Source organism: Chrysemys picta, chromosome 10 (genome assembly GCF_011386835.1).
Source record: "Chrysemys picta bellii isolate R12L10 chromosome 10, ASM1138683v2, whole genome shotgun sequence".
NCBI classification, from domain to species: domain Eukaryota; kingdom Metazoa; phylum Chordata; order Testudines; family Emydidae; genus Chrysemys; species Chrysemys picta.
In genome coordinates this window covers 52,404,627-52,428,308 of record NC_088800.1, presented here as the reverse complement: position 1 = coordinate 52,428,308, position 23,682 = coordinate 52,404,627, and the positions used below count along the sequence as shown (strand labels likewise).

At 49.0% G+C, this 23,682-nt stretch overlaps 2 protein-coding genes across 4 annotated transcripts in view; one reads left to right on the top strand and one right to left on the bottom strand.

Annotated features, from left to right (window-relative positions):
- The window catches only part of RAB11FIP3 (RAB11 family interacting protein 3), a 184,976-nt gene that overhangs the window by 80,610 nt on the left and 80,684 nt on the right, over positions 1-23,682 (top strand). The window lies entirely within an intron of this gene.
- Positions 17,946-20,062, bottom strand: LOC135974017 (uncharacterized). Its single transcript, XM_065559799.1, has 2 exons — positions 19,513-20,062; positions 17,946-18,439 (listed from the first exon to the last, which is right to left on the bottom strand). Exons 1-2 carry the CDS (start codon positions 20,060-20,062, stop codon positions 17,946-17,948), a joined length of 1,044 nt encoding a protein of 347 aa, XP_065415871.1.

Genomic DNA, 23,682 nt, shown 5'->3' with positions numbered 1-23,682 from the left:
AGACACCAGGAGGAAGGTCCTGTGGTGAGAATAAGGAAGGTGTTTGGAGGAGGCCATGGGGAAGTAGCCCAGGGAGTTGTAGCTGTCATGCAGCTGTTACAGGAGGCACTATAGACAGCTGCAGTCCACAGGGCCCTGGGCTGGAACCTGGAGTAGAGGGTGGGCCCGGGTTCCCCCCAAACCTCCCAATTGACCTGGACTGTGGGTTCTTCCAGAGGGGAAGGTCTCTGGGCTGTTCCCCAACCCACATCGTGAATCTCTGAGGCAAGAAAATCCGCCAATAAGCGCAGGACCCACCAAGATAGAGGAGGAACTTCGTCACACTTTCTATTAATTAAATGACTGACTTTCTGTGAGCTTGTATTGTCCAGAAGGAGAGAGCCGGGCAGTACAATAGGCACATTTCTGGTGACAAGTCTGGGACTGGGAGTTTGTTGGTGTTGCTCTGCAACATAATTCAGGAGTGACTGGCTAGAAGCACTCCTATAATTCAGCTGGGAGTGATTTTTGCATGCTGGATTTTTGCATGTGTGAGTAGACCAGAAGTGGTAGTCCTCACAGCAAAGCAGTGTAAATGACATCCCAGTTTGGACATTTGAGGGGGGATAGCTGTCCATCAGTCCAGATTGTATCCTGGGAAATGTCACAGGAAGCCAAAACCACTTTATCAACAGGGTTTCTATCTTTTTATGGATTGTAAAACACCTTGTGGTGCATTATTTGCAGGTTATTGTGCAAGAATAGTTTGATAGTCTTTTGGTGTATAGCACTGGCAAATCTGTAAGAGCTGGTGGCCTATATTATGTGGGTTAGGAACCAGAGCCCATCTGCAGTTCCTTGGGAAGAGGCAGTGTCCACTGCAATATGGTGTTGAGCTATCATCAGAACCATTGGGTTGGCCTGATAACATCTTTGTAGTAACAATCTTTGTGCTTTAAAACCATTCTTACCTTCAACTTTTCATTTCCATTGCTCCCGAAAAGTCCAAATGAAAATATAAGAACTGTAGAAGAGTTCCATGTTTTGTGGATCAATACACAAAGCACTTCAGTCTGCCTGGGACAACACTTAGCACTTGAATAGTAGTGTGTGGAATACTTAAGCCACTAATCTTAAAATTCATGCACTCCAGTATAAGAAATCTCACTGATGAAGCTCAATCGAAATTCACAAATACTGGAATAAAGCTGACTTTTTTAATTTTTTTAAATTCTTTTGAGTGTTTGAAATTAAAGCTCAAAATTGTGTGTTTTGTTAGGCAAAGATTCAGGGGCCAGGGTGAATCCATTTAAAAAGTGTTCTCATTTCCCCACACACACATTTTGAGGGGGCATTTAGGAATTTTTATCCGAAGTGTATGTGGTAGACAGGGAAGATATGCAACACCTGTTCTTGTACAAATTAAGTATATCTGTGGGATTGCTATAGTTTTTTTTATAAAAGAATACTATACTAAGTATTATAAGTGGTGCAGGTAATGATGCCTAAAATTAGGGTTGACTGATTTCCAATATAAAATCCAGTTTTCAGTTGCTCTGTAACTTTTGCCAAACTTCAACTGTTTAGGCTGAAATTTTCCATGTTGAGTGTCTGCTACAGGTCCTTTTTGCTGAGATTAAAAAAAAAAAGAGAGAAAAAAGATCAGTCCGGCTCTTTTTCAGAATGAGGTTAAATAAAAGCACATTGTTTTGTCCACATTAAATTCTTACTAACATTTAGCTCCTCCATGCTTTTTGAGCAGGGACTTGAAATTTGGTGCCGGAATCACCTTGGTGTTAGGGATGTGCCTTTTGTTGCCTTCCTGGACCCACTTCCTATTTCCCACTGTGATCTCTTCCGCTGCGCTCCAAACCATTAAAGGGGTAGGGTGCAGGTAAATCTAATCGTAACATTCCCTTATCAATGCTACATATTCCTTGTGAAAGTCCACCCAAATTTGGCAGTTATAAGCCTCTGAAAATCTGTCTGCACCCATATTCAGAGTTTGGGACCTTGCATTCAGCATGCTCCATCCCCTCCCTTCCAGTTCATCTGAACCAACCAGACTACAAGTGCGGTCCCCGCAGAGCAACTGAACATGTTCCATCCTGAGGTTCTAGAGGCTGAGCAGGATTTTCTTCACAATTGTTCCTAGTGCCACAGCTGTTCCAGCAGAACCAAGACTAGGGAACCTCTTTCCTGCATTTGCTGTGCTCCCTCTACCAGCATCCAGCTAAGGCTATGGGGCAGAACAGTCTGTAGCCTCTAGCCCATGTTCCCTTCCAGAACCAAGCATTGAACCCAGGAGTCCTGTGTCTCTATATTGCTCTGCTGTCAGCAAATATCTGAAACACACTTTGCCAGTGGATTTTGTCTCCCTCTAGTGGTTGATCCACAGAGTGGTTCACAGCTGACTGCTGCCAGTTACTCCATTAGTTCAAGTGATCTGTGATGTAGCAGTAAAGATCTGAATCCTGCTGTGACACAAGTTGTAGATCAATATGGTTTCACATGATAAATTTCTGATTTTCATTTTTTAAAACAAAATTGGGAAATTACATTTTAAAAAAACCTACATCAACAGACTATTAAGACTGCAAATTCAAGCATTCCAAAGTTAGGACATACAAGAATGAGGGTTGCCCCTTCAGCCTTAATATAGCCCCATTATGCATATGCATTATTGGGGTACAATTTTTAATTACATGATCACATGCCATTTTTCCCCCACAGTACCCCTGCCTTATTAGTGCACAGGAGGGATGGTATTCTGGGAACTGAACAGGCTTGTGTAGGGAATGAGGCTGTTCTCTGTCGAACCCCTGCATTGCTTGTTGCAAACGTTGAAAGATGTGTAGCAAATGAGGCACGGGATTGGAGGAAGAGAGGATGGTCTCTTGATTAAGGAAGTTTAATGCCACCCTGGAGAACTTGATTCTATCCCTGCCTCTGCAACTGTCTTCCTATGTGATGCTGGGCAAGTCCCTTGAACTGAGATGAATCCAAAATGTTCCTTGTTTTTCTCGGTACCCAACATGAGAGACTTGGGCTCAGACTTGTAGATGTTTTGAGCACTGACTACTGAGGTTGATTGAAGCTGTGCTTTGAACATATAAAGTGCTCTAAATATACTGAGTACTCTGAAAAATCAGGCGCTAGGTGTTTCAAACTGGACACCCCAAATTAGTGTATCCTTTTGTAAGTTTTGTCTTTAATCTATCTCTCTCTCTCTCTCTCTTCATTCCCCAGGTGTAAAATGGGGACAGTAATACTATCTGATCTCGGGGGTGTTGTGAAGATCAATTCATTAATATTTGTGAGCACCCGGGTGTCACGGAGAGCACCATAGAAATGCTCATGAGGAAATGAATACTTTTTTGGTTCATTGCTGGGTTTTAGATGGTGTATGTTAAGAAGACCTGAGCCAATATATTGAATTAGGGGGATAAAAAAAAATATGGAATAATCTACCCATGCACTGAATGAGGCAGGTTTCCTGTGGAAAAATTAGCATGTGGCCATGAAATTAAATACTGCATCAGAACCATTCATGCAAGGGGACCAAATTAAGGGTGCACAGGAAACTTTAATTCTGACACTTCCGAACTTTTGACTTTGCAATCTTTATATAGTTCTTTAAATGTAGTGCTTTGGATGTAATATTGCATAGTGTATAGAAAACTTCCCTGTTCCTAGGCAGAGTCAGTATGTGATCTCTCCAGATAGTTAGTTAGTTAGGCTGGATCACAAGAAGAGAAGTGGATTCCCCTTTAGATGCAATCCTAGCTGCGTAGAAAAGCGGAGTTGCCTTCCCCTTAAAGGGCGAGAACATACATGTCTATAGCACGCTGGAGACCTTTTCATGCCCCCACTTCTGTCTAGTTCTTTCACCAGCCCCTTATTCTGTTTTTGTTAGTAATCTTTGCTCCCCAGCCATCCAACTCTACTTTTTTCTAACCTTGCACTCCTCCAAACTCCTCTCCATGGCTTCCTGCTCCTTGATCTCCCCTTTCTCCTCACCATATTCCAGGTTGAGTACCCCATTCACAGTTCTCCTGCTCTGTAGCACTTCCCCCACACCCTTCAAATGCCTTCATCCTTCTTGCAGTGCATGTGGTGCAAGCTGAGAGGCTTAAGACTTCTCACACAGCAGCACTGTGTAACTCCCACAAGCTCCCACTTACTGGGTACTAGCATGATCGGGGTTAGGGTGACCAGACGTCCCGATATTTCGGTGTCTGTCCCGCGTCCCGACCGATCTTCGATTGGGATGCATTTTGTCCCGATATCGGCCGGCAGCACTTTTTTGTTTGGTTGGGTTTTTTTGCTCAGCCAGCGGGCACCTCCCCCCCACCCCATGTGTCCCGATATTTTCTTCCCCTCATCTGGTCACCCGAATCAGGGGGAGCAATTCTCCAAACCTGGGGAGAGGTCAAGCGACTCCTTCATCTGTTCATGGCTCCTGTTGCGGGACTCGCAGGAAGCCAAGAGCAGAAGTGCCAATGGTAACAGGCGCAGAGAGGCAGAGAGAGAGAGTGAGTGTGTGTGTGTGTGTGTGTGTGTGTGACCGACCCCTAGCCCTTGTATGCTTAAGAATTGAGTCGAACTTGAAGCTGTAGAAATGTAGAAAGAACCGTAGTGCTGCCCACCTTGTGGGATCCGAAGCTGCTGTTGATATAAAGAAATGGGAGGGGAGAGTTTTTGGAAAGGGTGGAAGGCTTTTCCCCTACCCCTTCCAGCCCCTAGTCAGTGCCACCTATTTATACCTGGAGAAGACACTGCAAAGTGAAGGTCTCCCCTTGCTGAAGTAGGAATCCGTTTTATGAAGGACATGCTGTCCCTGAAGCAGGAGGACTATTAGGCCAGTGCTAAGTCTGTCCTGCAATTAAGAACGGACAGCTATTTGGAACTAAAATTAAAGGCATGTGGTGCAGCGATGCCTCTGGAAATACCAATCCAGCTATCTTGTATCTTTTTAACCTAAAAAATCCAACTAATGGCTTGCCCCTCTGTGGAGGGACTGCTTGTACAGATCGGTTCTGCTCTCTTGGACAGATTCATAGTCCTTAGCTATTGCTGACCCTGACAGTTTCTGGTGTTTACTACATATTTTGACCACCTTGTTTTTAAAACCCTCTGCTTTTAATAGGTTAGTCTCCTAAACGTCAGTCTATCATTTCTTTGGCGCGGAGTTGCTGTCTAAATTAAACTATACTTCAGTCTTTCTTTCTGAGGTTCACGTTAAGATTCCTCCCATCCTCTTGTCCCCTGTCCCACCCCACCCCAAACTCTTTTACAAGGTCTCTAGGTCTCTTTCCTGGTCTCTTCTCTACACTTACAGTTCATGCAAGTTCCCAGCCTCATTACCTGACATTGAATCATTCGAGTTCTCTACGTAATCCTTACTGTTCAAATCATTGCTGGCTTACTAGCTCCCGGCACCAGGTACAGTATGGTATTGTCAACTCACTTAAACACTTTTGAAAGGATCTATTTTTCTAGGTCATTCTGAAGTGAAGTAGACACAATTGGCTCTGCTAGTGACCTGCCTGTCACTGCCCTTGCTGCTCTCCAGTATGGAATGTTCTCCTTAGGTTGAAACCCTCTGCGGTGTGTCCCTAAGCCAGTTTTTAATTTATTTCAGGAGCCATCTCTGCTCATGACTTCCTGTATTCTAGCTCCACGTTTTGCTTTGTAGTATAATTCAAGCCTTTCAGGAAATACTTCTGCTTTCACAACGCCCTTTATTAACACTTATCCTGACTTCATCCCAGTGAATTAGCTCCCATTTGACAAATGGAGAAACTGAGGCACAGAGCGCTTCAATGACTTGTCCAAAGCCACAGGCCTCACTGTCAGAGCTGCAGCTAGAACTCGGGGAGGTCCTACCTCCCCCTGCTCTGTACAGTACACTAGCTCATCCTGCTCCCTCTGTGACTGTACTAGACTCGTGGGGGGAGTTTCTCACCATTCTAGTACCAGCTCTGCCACTGGCAATGCTGTTTATAACTTGTACCGCTGTAGTGTCTAGGAGCCCCAGTCATGGAGCAGGACCCCATTGTGCTGGGCGCTGTATAAACCCAGAACGAAGAGAAGCCCTAGCCCGAAGGAGCTTACAATTGAAGGGTAAGAGGAGACTCAACAGGGGCATACAGACAGGCAGGGGAGCACAAGGAACCAATGAGATAATATAGGTAGGGTGACCAGATCAGCAGTCCAAAATATCGGGACGGGGGGGAGGGGGAAAAAAAGGCATTTAAAAGGGGCCGGGGGCATTAGCAGGCCCCAGCCCCGTGCGCTGCCCTCCCTGCGAAGCCTCCTGCCCCCCCCGGCCCGCCATGGGCATATGCGGCACGCGGTGGATCCGGGCGGGGGCAGCGCGGAGCGGGCAGGAGCCGGGTGGGCGGCAGGGGCCGAATCCCCGCTGCTGCCAGGGAGCCCCGCACCTCTCCTGCTCGTGGCTGCGGCTCCTTCCCAGCGGGATGCGCCTCCCACCGCCCTGGCCACATGCGGCGCGCGTCCCCCGTGCCTACTCTCCCTCCCGCCGGGAAGGAGCAGCTGGTCGCGTGCCGCATGTGGCCAGGGCAGGCCGGGGGGCACGTCCCACCGGGAAGGAGCCACAACCGCGAGCGGGAGGGAGAGGCGCAGGGCTCCCTGGCAGCAGCAGGGATTCGGCCCACGCAGCCCAACCGGCCCCTGCCCAGACCCACCGCGCTACCCCGCGGGCTGCAGGGCTGGAGCAGCCTCCAGGCTGCGCTCCCGGCCCCGGGTGCAGGAGCCCTTTGTCGCGGTGGGGGGCTCAAAGCTGAGCCCCCCGTCTCCCTCCCTTGCCAGCCCCCTTTGCCCACCGGGTGCCCGGGTGCTGGAGCTGACTCACCAGCTCCAGGATCCAGGTACCACCGCCACCCCCTCCCTCCCAGGCTCGTGCCGCCATGCTGCAAGCCTGGGAGGGAGGAGGAATGCTGTGTGGTTGGGGAAGAGGCGGGGCCAGGGCAGGGATTTGGGGAGGGAGCCAATGGGGGAAGGGGGGGCGGAGCGCAACATTTCTTTTTTGTCCAATGTCTTTTTGTCAGTCGGGATGCGGGACAAAGAAGCAAAAATCGGGACGTCTTGTCACCCTAAATAGAGGTCAGCGTGATAGGCAGTGGTCTCTCCATTGTCAAGTTTGTTTTATGGGCATCATAGCAAGGAGCATGGTAGGAAGGGATTTGAAAAGAGGACACTGAGGTAGCTTTGCCGATGTTCATGGGGAACCCCCACTCTGAACGCAGGGCAGTATGGGAGAAAGTGTAAAGGTGATTGTTTGACTATTTAACAATGGCTGATCAGAGGCGAGTCGCATCTCGATAGTGTATGAGAGGTGATAGGCAGTGGAGGGCCTTGAATGTGAAGGCCAGTAGCTTATGTTGGACGTGACAGAGAAAAAGGAGCTAGTGGAGGGACGCAAAGAGAGGGGTGATGTACTCAAATTGAGAAGCTAGAGAGATTATCGTTGCAGTGGCATTTTGAATGGATACAAGCAGGGCAAGATGGGATTTGTGAAAGCCAGCGAAGAACATGTTGCTGTAACTGATATGTGAGATGCCGAGTCTGAATGAAATAGGAAAGGCTGCATCTGGGGGTGTCAAGCCTGCTTCCCCACTTTGAACTTTAGGGTACAAATGTGGGGGCCTGCATGAAGACTTCTAAGCTTAACTACCAGCTTAGTTCTGGTCCGCTGCCACCATTCTCAAAAACTAATTCCCTTCCCTGGGTAGCCTTGAGAAACCTTTCACCAATTCCCTGGTGAATACAGATCCAAACCCCTTGGATCTAAAAACAAGGAGAAATTAACCATTCCCCTCCTTCCTCCCACCAACTCCTGGTGAATACAGATCCAACCCCCTTGGATCTAAAAACAAGGAGAAATTAACCATTCCCCTCCTTCCTCCCACCAACTCCTGGTGAATACAGATCCAACCCCCTTGGATCTAAAAACAAGGAAAAATCAATCAGGTTCTTAAAAAGAAGGCTTTTAATTAAAGAAAAAGGTAAAAATCATCTCTGTAAAATCAGTATGGAAAATAACTTTACAGGGTAATCAAACTTAAAGAGCTCAGAGGACTTCCCTCTAGCCTCAGGTTCAAAGTATAGCAAACAAAGATAAACACTCTAGTAAAAAGGTACATTTACAAATTGAGAAAACAAAGTAAAACTAAGGGTATGTCTACACTACGAGAGTAGTTCGATTTTACTTAAATCGAATTTTTGGAATCGATATTGCAAATTCGAACGTGTGTGTCCACACTAAGGACAGTAATTCGACTTTGTGAGTCCACACTAACGGGGAAAGCGTAGACATTGGAAGCGGTGCATTGTGGGCAGCTATCCCACAGTTCCCGCAGTCCCCGCTGCCCATTGGAATTCTGGGTGGAGCCGCCAATGCCTTCTGGGTAAAAAAATGTGTCGAGGGTGCTTTTGGGTAACTGTCGTCATCCGTCCATCACTCCCGCCCTCCCTCCCTCCCTGAAAGCGCCGGCGGGAAATCAGTTCGCGCACTTTTCTAGTCAGTGACAGCGCAGACACCACAGCACTGCGAGCATGGAGCCCGCTGCGACCATCGCTGCAGTTGTGGCCGTTCTCAACGCCTCGCAGCTTATCATCCACCTTTCCCAGAGGCAGATGCAGATAAGTCAGGCGAGGAGGCTACGGCACCGCGGTGAGGGCCTGAAGTCTGAGAGTAGCACAGACCTGTCAGAAAGCACGGGACCCAGCGCCGAGGACATCACGGTGGCAATGGCTCATGTGGATGTTGTGGAACGGCGATTCTGGGCCCGGGAAACAAGCACTGACTGGTGGGACCGCATATTGCTGCAGGTCTGGGATGAACCCCAGTGGCTGCGAAACTTTCGCATGCGGAAGGGAACTTTCCTTGAACTTTGTGAGTTGCTGTCCCCTGCCCTGAAGCGCAATGACACCCGGATGCGAGCAGCCCTGACTGTCCAGAAGCGAGTGGCCATAGCCCTCTGGAAGCTTGCAACGCCAGACAGCTACCGGTCAGTCGCGAACCACTTTGGCGTGGGCAAATCTACCGTGGGGGTTGTTGTGATGCAAGTAGCCAAGGCAATCGTTGATGTACTGCTGTCAAAGGTAGTGACCCTGGGAAACGTGGAGGTGATCATAGATGGCTTCGCAGCGATGGGATTCCCAAACTGCGGTGGGGCCATAGATGGAACTCACATCCCTATCCTGGCACCGGACCACCAGGCCAGCCAGTACATTAACAGAAAGGGCTACTTTTCCATGGTGCTGCAAGCACTGGTGGACCACAGGGGACGTTTTACGAACATCTACGCCGGATGGCCGGGCAAGGTTCATGACGCTCGTGTTTTCAGGAACTCTGGTCTGTTTAGACGGCTGCAGGAAGGTACTTACTTCCCGGACCACAAAATAACTGTTGGGGATGTGGAGATGCCTATAGTCATCCTCGGGGACCCAGCCTACCCGCTAATGCCCTGGCTCATGAAGCCCTATACTGGCGCCCTGGACAGTGAAAAAGAACTCTTCAACTACCGGCTGAGCAAGTGCAGAATGGTGGTGGAGTGTGCTTTTGGCCGTCTCAAGGGGAGATGGAGAAGCTTACTGACTCGCTGTGATCTCAGCGAAACCAATATCCCCATTGTTATAGCAGCTTGCTGTGTGCTCCACAATCTCTGTGAGAGCAAGGGGGAGACCTTTATGGCGGGGTGGGAGGTTGAGGCAAATAGCCTGGCTTCTGATTACGCCCAGCCAGACAGCCGGGTGATTAGAAGAGCCCAGCGGGACGCGCTGTGCATCCGGGAGGCTTTGAAAGCTAGGTTCCTGAGTGAGCAGGGTAACCTGTGACTTTTAAGTTTGTGTACAGAGAAGCTGAACCTGCCCCACCGTTTCTTTACCCAGTTAATGTTGACTATCCTCTCCAGTTACATACCGCCTTCACCCCCTTCCAACACACGTTTAGAAATAAAATCACTTCTACTTTGTTAATGAACACCGTTTTTTTTTATATCACTGTTTTCGCGGGAATGTTTTAAACCTGGGACGCAGACTGTGGTGGGGAGCGGGTGTAGTGTAGTGACGCAAATGATGCTTCTAAACTCCAGGATTGACAGGCTCCGCTGTGGTGGACTGGTTGTTTCAACGGAGCCTGTCACCCCTCCTGATCGGGACTGTGTGTATGGGGGGGCTATGTGACTTTGTGGCAGGGGGAGGACGGTTACAGATCCCCTGCTGCGTGGCTCTGTGATCCAGGATAAGGACCGCCGCATAAGATCTGTAACTGCCCTCCCCTGCCACAAAGTCACAGAGCAACCCACCCCCCACCACAGAACATGAAAACCACCTCCCAGACTGACCAGGGTAACTAGTGACTGCACTGTGTATGTGCCCTGCTGCTCGACCTGCCCCCGCCTATGTACCCTGCTAAAGGTGACTGTCCTGTCCAATTACCAACCCCCTTCCCCCCCTCCTCCAAAAGAACATGATGGAAACAGTAATTAACAGAAACGTATTTTTTATTAGCAACTACACATGAAACTGGGAGGTGAAACTTGGACGGGGGCTTGTGTGAGGTGGGAAGGAAAGAACTTGTCAAATTTTGGGGAATGAGAGCCTTCTACTACTAGAGCTGTCTGCAGGGGTGGAGTGAGAGTTTGCACGGACTCTGCCGCCTCTCCTCCTTTGCACTTTGGGTGAGGGGGGTATGGGACTTGGTGGCGGGGGTGGGCGGTTACAGATAGACTGCAGCGGGGCTCTGTCCTCCTGCCTCCGTTCCTGCAGAACATCCACAAGGCGCTGGAGCGTGTCCGTTTGCTCCCTCATTAGTCCAAGCAGCGTTTGAGTCGCCTGCTGGTCTTCCTGCCGCCACCTCTCCTCCCGTTCCATGTGTGCTTGGTGCATTTGGGACAAGTTCTCCCGCCACTGGGTCTGCTGTGCTGCCTGGGCTCGGGAGCAGCCCATAAGTTCCGAGAACGTGTCCTCCCGTGTCCTCTTCTTCCTACGCCTAATCTGCGCTAGCCTCTGGGAGTGTGATGCCAGGCTAGGTTGTGAGACAGTCGCAGATGTGGCTGTGGGAATGGGAAAAAGGGAGTGATTTCCTCAGAAAGATAAATGTAGTTGTGAACAAAGAACATAGTCTTTCTCTGTGAACAAGACCATGCACAGCACCTATCACATGCGCACTCAGGACAAGGTCGAATTCTCGGCCTTCGCATTCAATGCCTGGGGTCTTGCACTGCAGATCTGAGAAGCGGGGCAGGACACCGGAATTTGTGTAGCAGGCAGACATGGTAAGCCGTAGACTTGTGGCAGCTTAAAACTTTAATAGTAGCACTGGCCTCCTTTCACATTGAAAGCAATGCCAGTCCCTGCTGCCAGCAATCCGGCAAGCAGGAACTCTGCCCCTGTCCCACCCCCTCGCGGCTGTCCCCGGGAAAGATCCCTGTATGCTGCCCCTCTCCCGCCTCCACCGCGTGGCTGCAAACCAGCGGTTACAGTTCTGTAAAGGAACGGGCAAGCAGTCCCAACACTAACATTCCCCTACCTAATTCAAAGCAGGTCACCATGAGCGACATCACCCTGATGAGGATCTCAGACAGTGAGAAAGAAAGACTGCTTCGGGAAAGCCTCCAAAGACCAGGGCCGTATGCTGCCCTGCTCTGCAGGGCAATGATCCCTGAGTACTTGATTGTCTCGTGGCGCGGAAACGTGTCATACTACGGAGGACCCAATAAGGCCGCTCTCCCCAGGAACCTGATGCAACGGCTTTCCAATTACCTCCAGGAGAGCTTCCTCGAGATGTCCCAGGAGGATTTCTGCTCTATCCCCGGACATATAGACTGCATTTTACTGTAGCTGCACTGGCAGGGACTAAACAGTAGAGCGGCTTGGGCAGAACAATCATGCTAAACCGGACATTGTTAGATTTTTTTTCAATAGTTGCACTGCCCAGGACTGAAACGTTAAGCGCCTAGGGCAAACTAATCATGAGAAACCCATTGTTGTTGTTCTTAATTCTGTTAAAAATAAATGTTTAGATGTTTAAAACACTTACTGGCTGATCCTTCCCCAGATTCTGTGTCCGGGTTAACGGCTGGGGACGGTTGCTAGGGGATCTCTGTAAGGGTGATGAAGAGATCCTGGCTGTTGGGGAAATCAGCGTTGTAAGCGCTGTCGACTGCCTCGTCCTCCTCATCTCCTTCCTCATCTTCCCCATCCGCTAACATGTCCGAGGAACCGGCCGTGGACAATATCCCATCCTCAGAGTCCACGGTCAGTGGTGGGGTAGTGGTGGCGGCCACACCTAGGATGGAATGCAGTGCCTCGTAGAAACGGAATGTCTGGGGATGGGATCTGGAGCGTCCGTTTGCCTCTTTGGTCTTCTGGTAGCCTTGTCTCAGCTCCTTGATTTTCACGCGGCACTGCGTTGCATCACGGCTGTATCCTCTCTCTGACATGTCTTTAGAGATCTTCTCGTAGATCTTTGCATTCCATCTTTTGGATCGCAGCTCGGAAAGCACGGACTCATCGCCCCACACAGCGATCAGATCCAAGACTTCCCGATCAGTCCATGCTGGGGCCCTCTTTCTATTCTGAGATTGCACGGCCATCACTGCTGGAGAGCTCTGCATCGTTGCCAGTGCTGCTGAGCTCGCCACGATGTCCAGACAGGAAAAGGAATTCAAATTTTCCCGGGGCTTTTCCTGTGTGGCTGGTCAGAGCATCCGAGCTCGGACTGCTGTCCAGAGCGTCAACAGAGTGGTGCACTCTGGGATAGCTCCCGGAGCTATTAGCGTCGATTTCCATCCACACCTAGCCTAATTCAACATGGCCATGTCGAATTTAGCGCTACTCCCCTCGTTGGGGAGGAGTACAGAAGTCGAATTTAAGAGACCTCTATGTCGAACTAAATAGCTTCGCGGTGTGGACGGGTGCAGGGTTAATTCGATGTAACGGCGCTAACTTCGACATAAACGCCTAGTGTAGACCAGGCCTAAGACGCCTTGCCTGGCTTTTTACTTACAAGTTTGAAATAGGAGAGACCTGTTTAGAAAGATGTGGAGAACCTGGACTGATGTTTGGTCCCTCTCAGTCCCAAGAGCGAACGAACTCCCAAACAAAGAGCACAAACAAAAGCCTTCTCCCCTCCCCCCCCCCCCCCCCCCCCCAAGATTTGAAAGTATCTTGTCCCCTTATTGGTCCTTTGGGTCAGATGCCAGTCAGGTTACCTGAGCTTCTTAACCCTTTACAGGGAAAAGGATTTTGGAGTCTCTGGCCATGAAGGATTTTATAGTATTGTACACAGGACAGCTGTTACACCCTTCCCTTTATAGTTATGACAGGGGGATGTTAGGCAGAAAGAAGTGGCAAGATTTAGACACAGCCTGCATATAGTGATCTAATTAGGGCAGAGTTGAAGATGACACCCAGGGTATGGCTCTGAGTGACAATGATTGTGGTGTTGTCCACAGTGATTGGGAGAGGCAGGGAATGAGGGGGGTGGGGTAGGGGTTGAGCAGAGTAGGAGGTCTGTTTTGCCACGTTGAGCTTCAACTAGCAGCTGGATGGCCATGAGGAGATGACCCAGAGACAGGCTGTGATGTAGTTTGGACAGAAGTCTGGAGTAGAGGTAGATCTGCAAGCGACTGGCATAAAGATGAGAGTTGAATTTATGTCCGTGGATGAAATTACCCACAATCAAGGTATAGGAGAAGAGAAGGTGACCAAGGACGAAGCAGAGAAAGTTGGAGTGGGAATGGGGAGCCTGTGAGTGACATGCAGAAGGAGCGATTGGGGAGGTAGGAGGAGAATCAGGAGACGACCGTCACGGAAGCCAAATGAGGATGAGCAGATGAAAGGTATGGTAGATGGCATCGAAGGCAGCCGACCAGTTGAGGAGGAAAAGGGTGGGGCACTGGTTCTGAGCTTTGACCAAGAGGTCAGGAGAGACTTTGGTGAGAGCAGTTCCATTGGGACGCTAGGAGTGAAAGTCAGATTGGAGGAGGCCTGGGATGGAATTGAAAGAGGAGAACTCCAGACGGCATGTTCAGTGAACTCTGAAACTAATGGGAGAAGGGGGGGGGGGGATGGAGGGGCAAGTGGAGTCAAGGCACCTCCTATAAATCAGAGATTAAAGCATGTTTGTACTGTGGGGGGGAAAGAGCCAGAGGAGAGCAAGAAAGATGAGAGTGGGTGTGAGGGAGATCAGAGATGGGATGGAGTCACTTGGCCATGTGGAAAGTTAGTGGAGAGCAGATGAGAGAGGGCAGGGAGGAGGTGAGAGTTTGCATGGGTGTCCCTGGTGTCATAGTCAACCGTGTGTAAATCCTGGTTAATGCCAGTGCCCTTTCTACACTAATACTCCCACCGTTGCTGTTGCTGCTAGTGAAGATGTGCTGCTGGTTGTGATAGTGGGAGCATTTCAGAAACAATTCTAGCCTGGGCAAGGTCTTCTATACCGTGCTGACTTCATGCATGAGTTTGTACGTACATGTGAAGGTGGTGTTCATGGGTCTGGAGCACCTAATAATCAGCTAGGTAGTTCTTTTGTTTTTCTTCTCATTTGGACAGGAATTTGAAAGCTTAATGCAGCCTATTGTGTTGGAGGACAGGCAGGCGAGATCTCCATAGCAACCCTTAGTATACACAAAGCGCCATATGGGTGGGGGGGGAGGGGGAGGTTGGGGAAAGAACCTGCCATAAGAGGAAAGATAATGAGTTGAGTAGAAAACTCGCCCATGGTGTTCACTGTTTTTTTGTCTTCATTGTCTGCTTTCTGCAGCTAGTGGAGAAAGTAGCCTTGAGTTGGAGGCATGTGGAAACAAACCTGACTCCTAGCGATTGCTTCTGTAGAAGGGAGCGATGGCAAGTATGCAATCAGCTGTTGAGAAACCTATACATTTTTTTCTTACAAAGCTCTTTTTAGTGGTGCTACATTTTCAAAGCACAAATCACAGTAAGAATAGAATATCTGACTATTCGGAGAGACCTCTCCAGCATAACCAAGTCACAAACAGATGGGGCAACTTGCATCCATATTCTCCACAAAATTAAATAAGATCTAGTGTGTTGGACACTGTCCCTTCATGTAACTGAGCAAGTACAAAGGGTAGGATCAGACAGCATTAGAGCTAACTGGAATGATGACAGAGGGTGAGTGTAACAGAGATTTTGTTTATTTTAATTGTGCACGGTTCCCATCAACAACTCGAGATGTGCATATATAAAATCAGACTCTCTTAATCCAGCCCGCCCCCTACCCCGACCTAAAATCCTCCTATTTCAGCGTACCCCCTCAGAAAGGACCTGAATAAGTAGTTTTGTCTTGAAGCATGCATGGAGGGCCACTAGGTACTTAGACTGGGGAGAGGAGTACATTTGAATCAAGAGCTGAGGCTCTGTTTACTCTAGACTTGTAATTTTTTCCCCCTCTGCTGATAGCAGCAGTCAGAGCAGTATTGTAGACCAGACTTCAGTATTTCAGCCACCATGTTGCCTGACCCAGCTTAGAGCAATTCTAGATGATACAGTGGTAAAAGTGCTGGCAGCCACCCAGTTCCTAGCCACTTGGCACAGATCTGGTCGCTGTAAGCTCAGCACTCCGTATATTGTTAACTCTCTTGATACCCACGTAGAGATGAGGCTCTGAAGTCATAAAGGGCTTTTAGAAATTGAAACTTTCACCGTGAATTGCACCTGGAAACTAACTGGAAGTCAGCACAGTCTGTGGAGCACGGGTGCAATGTGCAGTCTGTGCAGACCACCACTAAATGCTCTAGCTGCAGCTTCCAAATACTCTTCAAATCTAGCCTGAGTTAGAACATGTTGCAATAATCCAGAGGCATGAATTATAAGGTCCGCATCTGATGAGATCTCTCCTCATCCACCTAGAGATGTCAATATTAATAGTATATTTTAGAAGGGCTGCTCGCTCACTCCTCCACAAAGATCAGCCTTCTCCCCGCTCATCTTTGAGACTCTCTCAGGTCACTGTCTCTGTCTCTGCCTCAAAAAGAACAGGAGTACTTGTGGCACCTTAGGGTATGTCTACACTACGGGATTAATCCGAATTTATATAATTCGGATTTGAAAAACAGGTTGTATAAAGTCGAAATGTATGCGGCCACACTAAGCACATTAATTCGGTGGTGTGCGTCCAAGTACCGGGCTTAGCGTCGATTTCTGCACCGTTGCACTGTGGGTAGCTATCCCATAGCTATCCCATAGTTCCCGCAGTCTCCCGCGCCCATTGGGATTGTGGGTTAAGATCCCAGTGCCTGATGGGACAAAAAACATTGTCGCAGGTGGTTCTGGGTACAGCCTCACCTCCTCCCTCCCTCCTCCCTCCCTGCATGAAAGCAACGGACGGCAGACAACCATTTTCGCGCCTTTTTTCCTGGGTGGGTGAACACTGCAGACTCCATACCACGGCAAGCATGGAGCTCGCTGAGCTCAAGACAGCAGTCATGAACATTGTAAACACCTCGCGCGTTCTCGTGGAGTTTATGCTCAGCCAGGACCAGAAAAACGAGGCGAGGAGGCAGCGGCGGCGGCAGCGCAGCGACAAGCATGATGAGGACATGGACACGGATACAGAATTCTGTGAAACCACGGGCCCCGGTGCTTTGGAGATCATGTTGTTAATGGGGCAGATTCTATCCATGGAACGCCGATTCTGGGCAAGGGAAACAAGCACAGACTGGTGGGACCGCATAGTGTTGCAGGTGTGGGACGATTCCCAGTGGCTGCGGAACTTTCGCATGCGTAAGGGCACTTTCATGGAACTTTGTGACTTGCTGTCCCCTGCCCTGAAACGCCAGAATACCAAGATGAGAGCAGCCCTCACAGTTGAGAAGCGCGTGGCGATAGCCCTGTGGAAGCTTGCAACGCCAGACAGCTACCGGTCAGTCGGGAATCAATTTGGAGTGGGCAAATCTACTGTGGGGGCTGCTGTGATGCAAGTAGCCAAAGCAATCACTCAGGTGCTGCTACGAAAGTTAGTGACTCTGGGAAATGTGCAGGCTATAGTGGATGGTTTTGCTGCAATGGGATTCCCTAACTGTGGTGGGGCGATAGACGGAACCCATATCCCTATCTTGGCACCAGAGCACCAAGCCACCGAGTACATAAACCGCAAGGGGTACTTTTCAATGGTGCTGCAAGCACTTGTGGATCACAAGGGACGTTTCATTAACATCAACGCGGGCTGGGCGGGAAGGGTTCATGACGCTCGCGTTTTCAGGAACACTACTCTGTTTAAAGGGCTGCAGCAAGGGACTTACTTTCCGGACCAGAAAATAAACATTGGGGATGTTGAAATGCCAATAGTTATTCTTGGGGACCCCGCCTACCCCTTAATGCCATGGCTCATGAAGCTGTACACAGGCAGCCTGGACAGGAGTCAGGAGCTGTTTAACTACAGGCTAAGCAAGTGCAGAATGGTGGTAGAATGCGCATTTGGCCGTTTAAAAGGTCGCTGGCGATCATTATTGACTCGCTCTGACCTCAGCCAAAGAAATCTCCCCATTGTTATTTCTGCTTGCTGTGTGCTCCACAATCTCTGTGAAAGTAAGGGGGAGACCTTTATGGCAGGGTGGGAGGCTGAGGCAAATCGCCTGGCTGCTGATTACGCGCAGCCAGACACCAGGGCGATTAGAGCACACCAGGAAGCGCTGTGCATCAGAGAAGCTTTAAAAACCAGTTTCATGACTGGCCAGGCTACAGTGTGAAATATCTGTTTGTTTCTCCTTCATGAAAACCCGCCCCCTTTATTGACTCATTTTCTGTAAGGAACCCACCCTCCCCCTTCCCCCAGCTTTCTTTCAAACCAAATAAGTCACTATCATTTAAAAATCATTTATTCTTTATTAATAGATTAGAAAAAGAGGGAGGGAACCCGGGTGGTATTTGGGAGGAGGATTGCTGGGAAGGAAAAAGCCACAAAGAAAAGGTTAAAAAAATGACAGCCTTTTGCTTGGGCTGTCTACTGGGGTGGAATGGGAAGGTGTACGGAGCCTCCCCCCCCGTGTTCTTACACGTCTGGGTGAGGAGGATACGGAACATGGGGAGGGGGGAGGGTGGAACAGGGGCTGAAGCGGCAGTCTGTTTTCCAGCAGCCGTTCCTGAAGCTCCACCAGACGCCGGAGCATGTCTGTTTGCTCACGCAGCAGCCCCAGCGTTGCATCCTGCCTCCTCTGGTCTTCCTGCCGCCACCTCTCATCTTGAGCGTCCCTCCTGTCCTCACGTTGGTCCCTCCTGTCCTCACGTTCACTGGCTTCTTTCCTATACTTTGAAACTGTTTCCTTCCACTCATTCAGATGAGCTCTGTTACTGCGGCTGGATTCCATAATTTCAGAAAACATCTCGTCTCGCGTTCTCTTCTTACGACGCCTTATCTGTGATAACCTTCGGGATGGAGGAGGGATGCTTGAGGAATTTGCAGCTGCTGTAGGGAGGGGGGAAAAAGAGAGAATTGTTTAAAAAGCTACATTTTGCAGAACAATGCTTATACTCTTTCACGGTGACCAACACTATTCACATTACATAGCACATGTGATTTCTGTGCAAGGTTGCATTTTGCCTCTTAATGCTGAGTGCCTGTGGCTTTGCTGCTAGAGATCACAGGTCTGGGCAACAGAATTCGGCTTGCATGCGGCCATGGTAAGCCATTGTTTTACAGCTTCTGCGCCCTCCTTTCCCACATACCAAGCATAGCCGGTAGAGTGCTGCGGTTTTTCTGTTAACATTCAGCAGCAGCAGAAAACAAACTAACCCCCCCCCCCCTCTCGCCATGAATTCTCTGGGATGATCGCTGTACCCCTCCCCCCCACCGCGTGGCTGGTATCAGGGAAGATCCCTGCAGGCACCAAACTAACCACACACACCCCCCGCCGCCGCCCCCCTCCCGCCATGAATTCTCTGGGATGATCACGGTACCCCTCCCCCCACCGCGTGGCTGGTAACGGGGAAGTTCCCTGCTAGCCAAACGCAAAAAACTCAGGGCCAATTTCCCATCTGCGCTTGGCTAACTGCAGGGAAGGATTTATTTTCCGCCACAGGCAAACAGCCCAGTAGGAACGGCCACCTCTGTCCCCTTAATTAAGTTCCCGTATTTCAACCAGGTTACCAGGAGTGATATCACTCTCCTGAGGATTACACAACAAGATAAAGAACGGATGTTGCTTGAATGCCAGCAAACACCGGGACCATACGCTGCCAGGCTTTGTCAGGCAATGATACCAGATTACTTGCTGCAAGCATGGCGTGGTCAAGTGTCCTACCATGGAGGAGGGAATAAGGATGCACTGCCCAGAAACCTTCTGGCAAGGCTTTCGGAGTACCTCCAGGAGAGCTTCATGGAGATGTCCCTGGAGGATTTCCGCTCCATCCCCAGACACGTTAACAGACTTTTCCAGTAGCTGAACTGACCGCGAATGCATCCCAAGTCCTGAGGGCAAAGTAATCATTAAAAACCGTTTGCTTTTAAAACAAGTTTTATATTTTAAAAGGTAAACTCACCTGAGGTCCCTTCCATGGGGTCAGAGTCTTGGGTACTGGCTTGGGAGGCTTGGGAGGGTACTTCAGTCAGGGTGAGAAAAAGATCCTGGCTGTTGGGGAGAACGGAGTGCTGTGTGCTCTCTGCAAGCTCATCCTCCTCCTCCTCCTCCTCCTCCTCTCCCCCATCGGCAGAATCCTCAGGCGTCGCTGATGAGACTATCCCCGACCCAGAATCCACGATCACAGGTGGGGTAGTGGTGGCAGCCCCCCCTAGAATTGCATGCAGTTCGGCGTAGAAGCGGCATGTCCGCGGCTCTGACCCGGAGCGACCGTTTGCCTCCTTTGTTTTTTGATATGCTTGTCTGAGCTCCTTGACTTTCACGTGGCACTGCTCAGAGTCCCTATTGTGGCCTCTCTCCATCATGCCCTTGGAGATTTTTTCAAAAGTTTTTGCATTTCGTCTTTTAGAACGAAGTTCTGCAAGCACTGAATCCTCTCCCCATACAGCGATCAGATCCAGTACCTCCCTCACGGTCCATGCTGGTGCTGTTTTTCGATTATCAGCCTGCATGGTTACCTGTGCTGATGAGCTATCTGTGGTTACCTGTGCTCTCCACGCTGGGCAAACAGGAAATGAAATTCAAATGTTCGCGGGGCTTTTCCTGTCTACCTGGCCAGTGCATCCGAGTTTAGATTGCTGTCCAGAGCGGTCACAATGATGCACTGTGGGATAGCTCCCGGAGGCCAATACCATCGAATTGCGGCCACACTATCCCTAATTCGAAATGTTAAAATCGATTTTGGCGCTACTCCGCTCGTCGGGGTGGAGTACAGAAATCGATTTAAAGGGCCCTTTACATCGAAATAAATAGCGTCGTTGTGAGGACGGTTACAGGGTAAATTCGAATTAAAGCTGATAAATCCGAATTAAAGTCGTAGTGTAGACCAGGCCTTAGAGACTAACATTTGTTGGAGCATAAGCTTTCATGGGCTACAGCCCACTTCTTCGGATGCATATAGAATGGAACATATATTGAGGAGCTATATATACACACATACAGAGAGCATGAACAGGTGGGAGTTGTCTTACCAACTCTGAGAGGCCAATTAAGTAAGTGGAAAAAAAACTTTTGAAGTGATAATCAAGATAGCCCAGTACAGACAGTTTGATAAGAAATGTGAGAATACTTACAAGGGGAGATAGATTCAATGTTTGTAATGGCTCAGCCATTCCCAGTCCTTATTCAATCCTAAATTGATTGTATCTAGTTTGCATATCAATTCCAGCTCAGCAGTCTCTCATTGGAGTCTATTTTTGAAGCTTTTCTGTTGTAAAATAGCCACCCACAAGTCTGTCATTGAATGATCAGACAGGTTAAAGTGTTCTCCCACTGGTTTTTGAGTATTATGATTCCTGATGTCAGATTTGTGTCCATTAATTTTTTTGCGTAGAGACTATCCGGTTTGGCCAATGTACATGGCAGAGGGGCATTGCTGGCACGTGATGGCATATATCACATTGGTAGATGTGTAGGTGAATGAGCCGCTGATGTGATTAGGTCCTATGATAATGTCACTTGAATAGATATGTGGACAGAGTTAGCATCGGGCTTTGTTGCAAGGATAGGTTCCTGGGTCAGTGTTTTTGTTCAGTGATGTGTGGTTGCTGGTGAGTATTTGCTTTAGGTTGGGGGATTGTCTGTAAGCGAGGACAGGTCTGTCTCCCAAACATTGAATCTGTCTCCCCTTGTAAGGATTCTCACATTTCTTATCAAACTGTCTGTACTGGGCTATCCTGATTATCACTTCAAAAGGTTTTTTTTCCTCTTACTTAATTGGCCTCTCAGAGTTGGTAAGATAACTCCCACCTGTTCATGCTCTCTGTATGTGTGTGTGTGTGTGTATATATATATCTCCTCAATATATGTTCCATTCTATATGCATCCGAATAAGTGGGCTGTAGCCCACGAAAGCTCATGCTCTAATAAATTTGTTAGTCTCTAAGGTGCCTGTTCTTTTTGCGGATACAGACTAACATGGCTGCTACTCTGAAACCTGTCTCTGCCTCCTGTGGTTGGGAATGAGAACACTTTCCTTGGGTTTTCGCAGCTGTAGAAGTCAGGAGCCCACGTTGTCTTTTTCAAAATTTGAAATCCTAGAATGATGGAAAGTTGAGATGGAAGAACTCTGTTGGGTTATGTGCCCACCCCTGCCAGTTCAGGATAGTTCCTTGCTACTGGAGATTCTCAAGTGCTTTGTCCAGCATCGTTTAAAGCAAAGCTGCATATAGAGCCGAGTAACTAAAATCGGAGAGAGAAACTATCTCTGATAGGAAAAGGTTTTGAATTTTTAAATAACGTTGGGGCTAAAAATGGGGTAAAGAAAACAGTCTTCAAGTGCCTTTTTACATGACCACTTTATTTGCATAGGAGGAGGAGGAACGCTGGCTAGTTGTCTCACTGTTAGGCCTTGTCTTCACTTACCGGAGGGTCCGGCGGAAGGCAATCGATGTTCTGGGATCGATTTATCGTGTCTGGTTAAGACGCGATAAATCGATCCCGGATCGATCCCGGAAGTGCTCACAGTCGGCGCCGGTACTCCAGCTCGCCGAGAGGAGTACGCGGCATCGACGGGGGAGCCTTCCTGCCGCGTCTGGACCGCAGTAAGTTCGGACTAAGGTACTTCGAATTCAGCTACGTTATTAACGTAGCTGAATTTGCGTACCTTAGTCCGAAGTGGGGACTTAGTGGGGACCAGGCCTTAGAATACTGACTAGCTCTGGCTGAGTATGTGACAATCTCTCTTTGATTACAAAGCAGAATCAAAAGACTATAACCGCTGGCAAAAGAGAACTTGGCCTGTGCAGCTCCAAGAGATGTTACAGACGTAAATTGCACACAGGAGCACCTTTTCATCGGTTGAAGGAATGACCCTGCCATTCTCATACGATAGAGCACATAATCAGACACCACTTGCTAAAGAACATGTTCAATCTTGTTCCTCACTGTGATTTATGGTGTCGCCACTGAAAGCCACACATCCAGGTTAAGGGAGGACTGCTTTGTCAGAATGCCATGTGTTGTAGGCTTCCTCTAAATTGCATAGCTTTACAGTCCATAGACATAAGGTGAGGGTATCCATCAAGCCAGAGGTTAGTTATACAGTAGTTAACTCCTAGAGTTTGGATTCAGGGTGTGTGTGTTATAATGTTCCATTTTTACTGGCCTACTGAAAGGGCAACATTGATGGGTTTTAGGGAAGGTTACTGCAACTCTTAGCTTTGGGTGAGTTAGGGAGAGTAAAAAGGGGATGGGAGGAGATAGGTGTGAAGGCAGGGTTACCAGATGTCTGGGTTTTCCTGGACAGAGCCTCTTTTTAATCCTCTGTCCAGGCGGATTTTTCAAATATCAGGCAATGTCTGGGATTTTTATAGAACAGTCTTTGCAGCTCAGAAAGAGCCCTGATTGGTCTACTTCCTGATTAGTCCCGCCCTACCACTGCAGCTGATTGGTCCATCCTCCTGCAGCCACAACTGCTGGATCCTGCCCACCCAGCCCCCAGCCCTGGGGAGGAGGTCCTGCAGGGAGGTGCTAACTTACGGCTGTCACTGCATCCTGGGCTTGTGCCAGCTGCCCTGCCACCATGACAGGGAGCAACACTGCCCCCCACCTCCAGTGAGCACTGCTGTTGCAGGTATCCCCTCCGCCCCCTCATACCTCTCCCACTACACACACCTCTCCAGCTCTTCCCTGCACCCCCACCCCTCTGGCAGTGTCCTCTTTTTGGGAACCTGAAATATGGTAACCCTAGAAGGAGATCTGGAGTCATGGAATAATCAGGCCTATTTTTAAGAGATGTTTGCTCCTATTTTTAAAATTAAAAAAACCCACTTTGAAAGAGGGGATTAAGTAAATGTACACTTCCTTTGTAATGAGTATAGCAAGCTAGCTAAACCAGGTATGCACGTTTCAGCCCAGTCTCCCCACCCCTGGGCCACTGAGTTCCTGCTGCTAGTCAAGTTTCTGTGCATCACAGTTACTGCTGACACACTCCTTGGTTTTGCTGCTCTCAAAGGACCTGTTGATGATAGCAGTGAAGTATTCTGGTAAACATTGCTTGGTGGTGGCACTTGTGCAAGGACACTTTTTTTCTTCACCCTTAAGGTAAAAGCACTTTTCCCCAGGCTTTTCA